Raw genomic sequence first — 10,390 nt, forward strand, 5'->3', positions numbered from 1 at the left:
TGAATACCTTGCATGGTGTTGCTTATGAAGTGATATAACCTAGTGTTAAAAACCCTTCATCTGGTACATATGTGCTGATGCCACTCCAGGCTGGGCTTTTTACAAAACAAGGAAATACCTTAAAAACACCTAACTTGGGTGTAGGAAAGTTTTTTTATATAAAAGGACTTGGAATAATATGCATTACCCCTTGAAATACTAATAGGCAAGGACTAATTGGTTCGTAGTACCTAAAAACATCATCGGGTATGGGGCCTTTAGCCTACCAAAGCTGTAGATATCTGGTAGATATGACTTAGCCTTGATAGATATAAAGAATAATGTTTGTTTTTTCCTCTGAAAACCGTGCATATTGTTGCTTATGTTTTTTTTGCATATAATCTATTATCAAAAGAACCCTTCATCTAGTATGTATGTACTAATGCTACTCCAGGCCTGCTCTATACAGTACAAAAAAAATACTATAAACTTTTTTTGGCCTAGTTCCCTTTAAAAAAAAGAAGAGAAGCACACCTAACTTGTATTGTATAGATGTTGTGGTCTTTATGTAAGGAGAATTTTGTAAAATATGGAGTACCCTTTGAATTGCTAACTGGTTGTCTACAGTAGGATTGGAATAGCTGTTTCGTAATACCATCTTCAAAATTGGGCTGCAGCCTACCAGGGTATATTACCTCTTGTCTACCACTCAAAGCTTCTATGGTGCATGGGAATGCTAGCTTAAAACATGGTATTTCCTTCTTAAGAAGAATTGGTAACCATTACCTCTCATAAAAGTTTAAAATGGACTAAGGGGGGTCATTACTTCTGCCTTCGAGTTACTTAGTACTAATAACCCACACCCTGCACGGTTGTTCTCTTTACACGCCATGCCTCGGCGCCGATTGTGCTCATTCATCTGCTTCTGCTTGGCTTTGTGCACCTGTGTCACCCTCTCGTAGTAGTATGACAGTATGCAGATCTTCTGGGATTACGGGCTGTCGAATCTGATCTTATACAGTACACTCTATATTGACACCATGGCTATATAAACTTGTGAGTTTTTATACTCACTTGGCATTTGTTTACTGTTTATGGTAAGGGAATTTGTAAATGTTTTTACACTGAGGGGTGAGAACTGTTCTGCACTCGGATGACAAGTGGGAAGGAAATCATCGTGGGGGCTGGATTGCCTACTACTCCGAGTTCACAGGTCAAATAGCATGTAGCTTTGTCTGCGTGGAAAATACTGTGTATTTGTTTTGGTATTATGTTTTATGCGGAGATAATCTTTTCATACATGTTGTTGGGTTCTAACGTACAAAACTTAATGAAGCTGACATACTAAAGATGACACCCTATGGGACATAGGGTTGCTGTGAGTGTTTCTCCTTGCTCATGACTGATTCGTAACTATAGACAACTGTAAAATGATGCTTTGTTTCTATGATTAGGGGCATCTTTGTGTTACATAGCGGGGGGTTGTGGATTTGAGAACTGATTGTATTGTACTATGTCAGAGATCTGCTGAAAAAAATCCGGGTTTAAGAGGACTATCTCTACCACTGTCGGATTTTATCTGGTTTGTTGATTGGCTTCTAGAAAACTTCAATAAATGTCTTAATGTAGGGCGAAGCCTGTTTTGCTGACTGTGTGTTGTACAGGACATAAAGAAAAAAAGTGACACCTTTATGAGATTTTTTAGGGTTAAAGAATCAAGACTTGCACCGTTAATAATCTAATATTTGAATAGGTAGGAGGCCTATCTTGACTTCTAAAAATAGATATTAATGACATGGATGGGGTTTTTTTTGTGTGTGTATCTATAACATAAAAGGCCGATAATTGGGGCACTCATGGATAGTGTACGATTGGAGATCTCTTAAAAAAGTTTTGCTCTAAACCGAGATAGAGCTATTTTTGGGTTCCGAGCATCATAGGAAACCTAAGTACGGCCATATTCAATGACGTTGATATAAAGGTCCAGCCCGTAATCATATTTGCCCCAGCTATGTGGTATACTAACAGGCAGTATGGCATCTCTACTGAGGACTTTTATTCAGGGATAGCTCTATTCTATGATAAAAACCAGTATTCTAAACGGTTCTCTAAAAAATGGGGTACTGGCCTTAACTAGCTGTTGTTTAGTTCAGTAATAAATTACAAAATTTGGTTCAAAAATATGGTGAGCTACTAAATCCTAGGTGACGAACATGGTGCACTAGGAGATGATTGGCAAGTATTCATTTCGAAACATATATACTGAATTTTACTTTGCTCTCTAGTAAGAAGGAATGTAATATTCTAATGAAAATTTTTTCGATGATCTGGTTGTGTTTGGAAGACTTGATCTTGGGTTCACATCTTGGTGTAAAAGTATTATAGCCTGTATTGTTGTTGGGGATGACGTCTATCTTGTGTCGGTACTGTGTGCTGAATACTATAGGCTCTTTTTACTCTTGAAAATGATTGGTTAAATACTTTAATCTCAATGCTTTGTGGCAAGGAAGTGTGCTGAGTATTCCTAAGCAAGAAATAAGCAATATTGTGCATATTACAAACATGGCTGACCTTGATTCTGGGAATTGGCTGCCATATACTGTGATACCTAGGTCTCTACTTATGGTATCTAAAACCTTAACGGTATGTACTAGGTTTTAAATTGAACAAAGGCCTTAAGAAATTATGATAAAATTTAAAAAAACCCGCCAAACGTATGTATGTAAAAGAACCCTTCCTCTATCACTTCTAGAGGAAAAAATACCGAGTATTTTACTACATAAAATATGTATGAGATACTTTTTGTATATATATGGTGCTGTGAGGAATAAAAAGAAGAAGTATAGTATCATGACACATTATTTTCAAAGGATTATATGGAAACACATAAAGAATGATTTGTTTTATCATTGTGACATGGATAACAACTGGGATGCCCATGCATCACCTGTATAACGATAAACAAGTGGTAACTGAGCGTTTTCTTGTTTATTATGGGTGCAGGTGAGGGCTACCTTCTTTGATTAAAACATGCTATTCTTTATGTCTTGAATTTGATGCTCGTTCGAATGGGGAGCGGCTCTACTACCATTCTTTGGGATTGTATTTTCCTATGATGTATTCTCGGTTACTGATACCATGTACATAATTTATTTTCAAACATGCAAATAAATTTTTTGTGCATAACCCTTATACTTGTCTAGGATCTGGCTGTCTGTGAACACTTGTGTTCGTTTGCGTATATATGTATTTAAAACAGCAACACACACACACACACACACACACACACACACACACACACACACACACACACACACACACACACACATATGACACCTTGCTCCTTATACATGGGAGTTTAATGACACCCTACCCCCAACACAAAAGCTTCATACTAAAGCCTATATCGACCATTCTAATCTTCATTTGACGCCCAAGATGCCAATGACGCCCAAAATAGCCTCCAAATTTAAGGTATGCTAGGCCTGGATGCGTGGCAGTGAATGCCCATGCTAATTACCACGACATACCAATTTTCATGTCAGGGGGGTACCCCCTTAAAGTTAAAAAAAAAACGCATTCACAGCTCCTCCCTCTCTATCCACCTCCCAAGCTTAGGACGGATTCGCACGAGCGGGGGTTCTACTCTTGCCGTGCATTAGCAAAATTTTATGGGAGTTGTAAATGCAATGGACTCTCTTGTGCTTCACTTGTGGAGGGCGGGGGTAGAACAAGGGTTTTCAACTTAGCCAAAATTGCTAGAGTTGAGAAGGGCGGGCTTAGTTTGCTGACATATACAGGCTGGGGTTCAACCCTAGCCGTGCGGTTGCGCCCTTAGGCATGTGCCTTGAGGAGGCCTTTTGCGCCATTCATTTGCCTCTCGAACTCGGGACATGCCCATGTGAGGCTTAGTGCCGACCATGGTTGACAGCTTGCAGCTTCCCATCGGCTTGGTCCTAGAAAGGCACGGTTTCTTGTTCTCTCTCTCTCTCTCGGCTGGGCCTCACGCTCCCTCACTCCTCGTGACCGTCTGAACTGCCATACCTGTGCCTTGGCCAGAGCTGTCGAGGCTAACTGATAACTAAACCTCGCGTGACCATACGAGGGGAATCGGTTGAGATTCCAATCTTCCAGAAGTTTTTATAATCGTGCCTGCATATAACAATTGGCATCTTTTGAATTATCCGTACCTTCCCTGCACGTCTCTCTCTCTCTCTCTCACACACACACACACACACACACACACAGGCGCGGGCATGTGGATTTCTGTGAGAGCGAGCCCCAACACGAAGCCTTGCTAGTGAGAAAGGGAGGACCTCTGGTTCGTTTACAATGAGGGGACCTGGATTCTGGTGCTCTGTGTGCTGCCTCTGCCTTGGCTATCTCTGCTGTGGGCCCCGCCGGCGACGCAGACCGCGGGCAAGATCTGGTCTCTATTGAAAGGTCTACATTTTCAAATCCCTTCTACCAGAGACTCTTATTGAAAGGAAGTCTGAGCAATGTCTGCAAGCCGTGGAAAGGGTATGCATGCATGCATGACGGAGCAGCAAAATCAATCAGATGCTCGTGTGTATGTTTCTATGTGTGCATGTATGCGTATTTGATTGTATGATTGCATGTACTTTTGTATGCATGTAGTATGTATGTTGGTATGATGGGAATGCATTCATGTATGCGGTGTCATTGTCTCGGCGATTCAAGTTCAAATAGTGTGCAGGGACAACAGATTATTGCCAATAAATATGCCTCTGTCAGTGGAATGGATGCATATGCTACAGGGCAGCACCTTGTGCTAAGAATAGCTTTAAACCCAATTTGAGAACTTTCTTAGAGATTTCAGCCATGGTTTCCAGTAGATACCGAACTCGAAACCAGCACTGTTTTAGAACTTGTGAAGAGACCGATGCCACAAGCATGAGAGCTTGCCACGATATATATTTCCGACAAAACTACTGTGGGGAGAATGTCAGGTTGCTTCATGTCCATACTTGCGATGGCGGTTCTGATTGTGTCCACGGTTGATTTCAGTTGTGCTACTGGAATTGTTGTTAAGATGGTTAGATTATGGTAAAAAACGTTGAACCATCTTGGTGACTCTCCATTATTCAATCATGTAAGCTTCAAAGACCTTGTTTTGGATGGTGAAGAATTGTCACATGAAGCAATGCCAGGGAATACTCATTGTTTATACCATCTCTTGCGTTTTTTGCAGACCTTTTTAAAGGATTCTTTTTGTACCAAGCTCATATCCTCTTTGTAACAGGCGAATAAAGCTGCAATTTCAAGTCCATTGAGCATACGCTGATGAAAGGCACTTTGTTACTTGATCTTGTAGATGTTCTTTTCAAGAAATTTATATGCTGTCTATATTTCTTATCATAAATGCGGTCAATCAATTTGTTCTTCGTTATTCTGTACATCAATCATTATACAAGGATTGATTGTTAGAGAGAGTTCGAGGATCTTTAAACTTCAACTTCGATGACTCACATTGCCACAACGGCTTTCGAGCACTTTAGCTAGCTATTGATTGATTGGCACTTGTAACCCACCAATGTGGTCATCCCTCGGTGGCGGAAAGTATATGACTGCGAGATCAAAGAGTATTTATCATGATTACAGCATGTGACCAGAAATGGCCATGGCGACACGTGTGTTGGTGAGGCCCGCGCACAAAATGTCGGAGGTGTGATAAGCACCGCAAAGTTGGGCTGTCCATCACATGATGTGATTTTGTCGGAGTTTCGTAAGCTTCTAGCCATTGCATTCATAAAAGTATAGCACATCGTTTCAATAGGATTGTAACGATGCTTTGAACATTCCAAAAGCATGCTCCGTGGACATTCTTGAGCTAGACTGGGTGTAATTTCAATAGTATTGCTATGGAAACAACCCATGCTCGCAATCTTGAACGGTGGAAGTATTCCAAACTATGTGGGATACACATGATCTCCAAGCAAAAATTGTTGCCTAGGCCTTTTTCTGAATTGAATGGGTGCATTGAAATATGTTTCAGTCATGCATTGAGCCTTGCCACCTGGTGCAATTAGTACAATTGCCGTGTAGAATGGAGTGGAGACTTGTTTGGTGAGTAAACCTCATGATAGACTTGTGGGGTACGCTTGACTACCATCTGCGATTGCAATAAGGTAGTTCTGACGTAAAACTTCATTGCCGCACAATTTGTTGATCCTCTTTGGGATATGGATGTTTGAGATTTGATACAAATCGGGTGATATTGGAAAGTTCGACCCGGAAATGAGAAGGTCTCCGACCTACACTTACTCTTTTCTTGAATGGTATTGCTTTGTGATGGTTTTGTCAAACCGTTGCAATTGTGAAGTGTATGTCTTAGCTTGCTCTTTAACATGTTGCTAGAGTTGTCGTGTACCAACCATTGCTCCATGAGTGCTTGGTATTGAATATGTCTAGCATGCAAGCCATGCATATAATCAAGAAGCAAATCTGATCTGCCCACTCATCGATACCATCTCCCTTGCCATCTACGAGCTATTATTGTGACATAATTATCGACACCGTCTCCCTTGCCATCGACGAGCTCTAAGGCTATTATTGTGACATAATTATTGTGAAAACCCAAACAATAATCACAACTTCATTCTCCATGTCCTACAAGAGCCAACAAATGTAGCAAAGTGAGCATGAATGATCACATCATACCATGTCAAATCAGCCAGTAGCTATAAAACATCAATAAACTTACGATGATTCACCAGCAAACGCATAACACCTTAGATACAATAGCACATGTCAAAGCCAAACAACATATGCCGAAACTTGAAAACAAATACCAGGAGTGACTAAACACTAGGTGTCGTCGTCAAAATTTCTACTTGAATGCCTCACAAAACTTGTAGGTGCTCACAATAAAGAGCTCAGATCAATGAGCACATAAGTGCATGTAGCCTTCCTTGTTCCCAAAAAAACACTAATTGCTAATATTTAATCAGCAAAAAAATGGATACATGCAAGAGTTCAAAGTTTTCAAGATGTTTTACAATTGAACATTTCACAAACTAATCTTTCTTAAAACATTTTGGAACATCCATTGGTCCAACAAGTGCATTTGTTAGAGCTATAAGAAGCTGTAGCCTTTTCCTTTCATGGCTTTGAAATTTGTATCTAACTTTCTTTGGTGAGAAGCAATGAGTTTGGCTGTGTTTACAAAACAGTCTTTGATTTTTTATGTCCTTGCGATAGCGTGCATCAGTAGCAGGCAATGTTTCCTTTGTAGCTGAACATGGCATGCCCTCTCCTCCATCTGTTGTGGTAGGTCCATGTGAAGGGGTAATCAACTTGTGTACATTAATGTTGCTAGAGCCTCCCTATGCATTAGCATGGGATTCACTAACCACGTTCCCTCGATTGTGCATATACTCACTCAATCACATGGTATCTTTCAATCATTGATCGCAATAGAGTTGTGACCCTTGTCTTTCTTGTAGGAGTTCTACATACATCCCTATTTTTTATTGCATGCCTTGCTAGCTTCGTCAAAATCCTTGAATAAAGATGCAAGATGTGTCACAACATTAGCCCAAAGATGTACACTTTGCATTGAAGGTTTTCCATACGCATCACCATAGATGTGTATTAGCTGTAGCACCCACTTATCCTTATAATTATTTCGCCCCTTCTTGTCATTGTTTGTGTTGAAAGTAGTGCATCGTGTCTTCTGCTTCCTTTTTCTTCACGATGCTTAATGTATTCCATTGCCCCCACATTGGCATGGGTGCTTACTAAGGTTGGAGCAATGGCAAACAACAAGCCTCATGAAGCAAAAAGCAAGAAGAAAACTTGATGCAACACGGCTCTCAACATAGACGATGACAACAACAAGGAGAAGAAGGATACAAGTAATTGGAAGGATGCATGGATGGTTTAGCTAATACACAATCATGGTGCTAAGCATGATGAGTTTGGAAAATCTCCAAGCAAGGTATGCATCTTGGTCTAAAGTTGCGGCACAACTTGCATATTTATTCCTTGATTCCAACAAAGATGTCCAAGATTGTAGGAAGAAATAGGGGTGTGTTATGAAAGGACAAGGGACTCAAGCATGCTCTTCTACACCCACCTCCTCTCATCTTTAGGAGTCTCTAAACTTGCATTCCTAGCCAACCTTGCCTATGGGTCGTGCCCCCTCTTTGTCCTACCCTTGTCCTTGTTAGATTTACACCACTTTGCTGCTTCACACAGGTCTAGGGCACTTCCTTATATGGCTAGTGTCTTCGGGCTGGCCACCCATAGTTTAGGCTGTACCTTGTCCGGCCGCACGAGTTTGGGGCCGTCCGCCCACTTGAGTTGGGCACCCACCTTGGGCACTCGTATATATGGGGCCAGGGGGGGGTACACATATCATCATCTGATCATTGTATGGGTCTTCTGCTCATGGTAGTCATGGGGGGACTGATCGCCCTCTCTTCACCATATCTGGGGTTTGTGGTCTCCTCTCTCTCTCTCTCTCTCTCTCTCTCTCTCTCTCTCTTCCGCACGCGCGCACTCTCACATGGTATCTGTCGCCAGTGTTCAAGGCGCTACATCTCCCATCGGGTTCTCCTTCCAAGAAGCAGATAAGATCAGCCAACATTTTTACACCAAAAGGGGGGGCAACATCAGTACGAGGCCATCCGTCGTGAAGACCTCAACCCTCACCTTGCGTTTTTGCTGGACAACTGCAGATCTACCGTCACCACACCTAGCGCTAGCAACCGGAGGGATTTTCATCGTCGGAATTGCCCCCTACCATCAACGTTTTTGGCTAGCAGACCCTAGCGTTTTTGGTTGGCTTGCGTTTTTGGCAATCAGCATCTGCGTTTTCAGCTAAGGGGGGCAGCACCCACAGGTCTTTGCCCCACCGGCTTGGCGTCCCGTGCCTTGCCGACGAGAATCCTTTTCAAAATATTTAGATTTCAGCCATATACACCTGCTATTTTTTTTCTGTTTCTAGTCCACCCGGGGTTGCTACTTTGATTCCCCGCCCTCCCCATACCCTCTGCACCGCTCTGAACCACGTCAGGAGCATACGAGCACGCTGAAAATCGCTGGACAGCAGTGTTTTCATCACCTCGCAATTGCGTTTTTGGGTGGACAGCAGCCTCTTGGCTTTTTTCTTTTTTAGAGAGGATGAGTTACCTCCTGCCAGGACACCATTCAGTGGTGGTCCGTGCGGTCTCTTAGTGACTGTTGCAGTACATGGTATCTTTGACATCGGCTTGATCATCTATGGATGGGCGTACGATCCTTGGGAGATCCATTCATTCCAGCCATCATTCGACGGTTGCACACTTCAAAGGGGGTGGTGACTTGTGGTTTGCTATGGACACACCTATGCACTCATCAAAGGAGTTCACACGAGATATGGCCATGCTCATGGCATGTGGGATTTCGACATTCTTAGAGAAGACACCACCATCTTGGGTGGACAAACACATACCACTTGACCTCGACACGTCACATCACTTGCTTACACAGAAGCATCTACATGGACTCAAGGAGAGGATCTTGGATGTCTTCTTGGACAGGTTCATTCCTTGGATCTACAGACTGGAGTGGGACTTCCTAGACTACTGGTGGCCAGCTTGGAGACACTAGCCATACAAGGAAGTGCCCTAGACCTGTGTGAAGCAGTAGAGTGGTGTAAATCTTACACCGGCTCTCAGCACCTATTGTTGAACAAAGCGCATGAAGCCGAACATGTGAGGCAAATGATGAAGATGTCTTCTGCCATGTCCACTAAAGGAGACTCCATGAGTGTAGTAGCAGTTTGGGGTGTCACAACCTACGAGAGATCTCCATGGTAAAGTCCCATCGCAAGCAATGTAGCAAACTGTTATACTCCGTCGATATAGGGTGAAGATACTGCGTGAAGGTCTCTACTTGATAGGATCTATGGTGTCTATAGTCGAACCGTCAGGAGAAAATGGAGAAGCTCAAGAACCGTCATGAGAATGACTAGAAGCAAGTCAATGCATGAGCCTGTAACCTAGTGTGGCCAGGTGGCTAAGCTGTGTAAAACTCCAGGAAGGCCCGATGTAGCCATCTACGCCGTAAACATCCTCCGCAACAAGGAAAGCCAAACTAAGAAGTCTACATTGTAGAAGCTACCATAAGCTGCAGCAGTCACCAAGAGACTGCAAGGACCACCACCGGATGGTGTCCTGTCAGTAGGTAGGGTAATCCAAGATGAGGGGAAAGCCAGCCTCAACAGTCTGTGCTGTGAAGGGCTTCTTTTGAGAAGAGGTGTGATTAGACCAAGCTGTTTGCAATGTAATCATCCTATTTGAAGAAGGGAAGCTAGACTGAGCAACGTGCGCCGTGAATAATCTCTAAGAAGAGGAAGGCCAGACTAATCTGTCTACGCCCTCTTGCCTGTATCTCCCTCCTCCAA

The 10,390-nt window shown here is 42.6% G+C and overlaps 1 protein-coding gene across 3 annotated transcripts; it reads left to right on the forward strand.

The window, feature by feature from the left end:
- Positions 1-1,990: 1,990 nt before the first annotated feature.
- On the forward strand, positions 1,991-5,267 carry LOC147420464 (uncharacterized). Of its 3 annotated transcripts, XM_086504311.1 has the most exons (3): positions 1,991-2,099; positions 4,317-4,422; positions 4,697-5,267. In XM_086504311.1, exons 1-3 carry the CDS (start codon positions 1,991-1,993, stop codon positions 4,773-4,775), a joined length of 294 nt encoding a protein of 97 aa, XP_086360437.1. In that variant the 3' UTR covers positions 4,776-5,267. The 3 variants fall into 3 exon arrangements, 1 of the variants encoding a protein (XP_086360437.1); XR_015186954.1 differs by lacking the exon at positions 1,991-2,099 and having other exon boundaries at positions 3,788-4,422; positions 4,690-5,267; XR_015186953.1 differs by lacking the exon at positions 1,991-2,099 and having other exon boundaries at positions 3,788-4,422; positions 4,706-5,267.
- Positions 5,268-10,390: the final 5,123 nt, after the last annotated feature.

This window comes from Adiantum capillus-veneris, chromosome 28, assembly GCF_014529385.1.
Source record: "Adiantum capillus-veneris isolate H3 chromosome 28, ASM1452938v2, whole genome shotgun sequence".
NCBI classification, from domain to species: Eukaryota; Viridiplantae; Streptophyta; class Polypodiopsida; order Polypodiales; family Pteridaceae; genus Adiantum; species Adiantum capillus-veneris.

Coding starts and splice junctions, on each gene's coding strand:
- LOC147420464 (XM_086504311.1), top strand. CDS start 1,991: ATGTGGTATACTAACAGGCAGTATGGCATCTCTACTGAGGACTTTTAT. Junction 2,100..4,316: donor ACGGTTCTCTAAAAAATGGG/GTACTGGCCTTA, acceptor GTTTACAATGAG/GGGACCTGGATTCTGGTGCT. Junction 4,423..4,696: donor GATCTGGTCTCTATTGAAAG/GTCTACATTTTC, acceptor AATAGTGTGCAG/GGACAACAGATTATTGCCAA.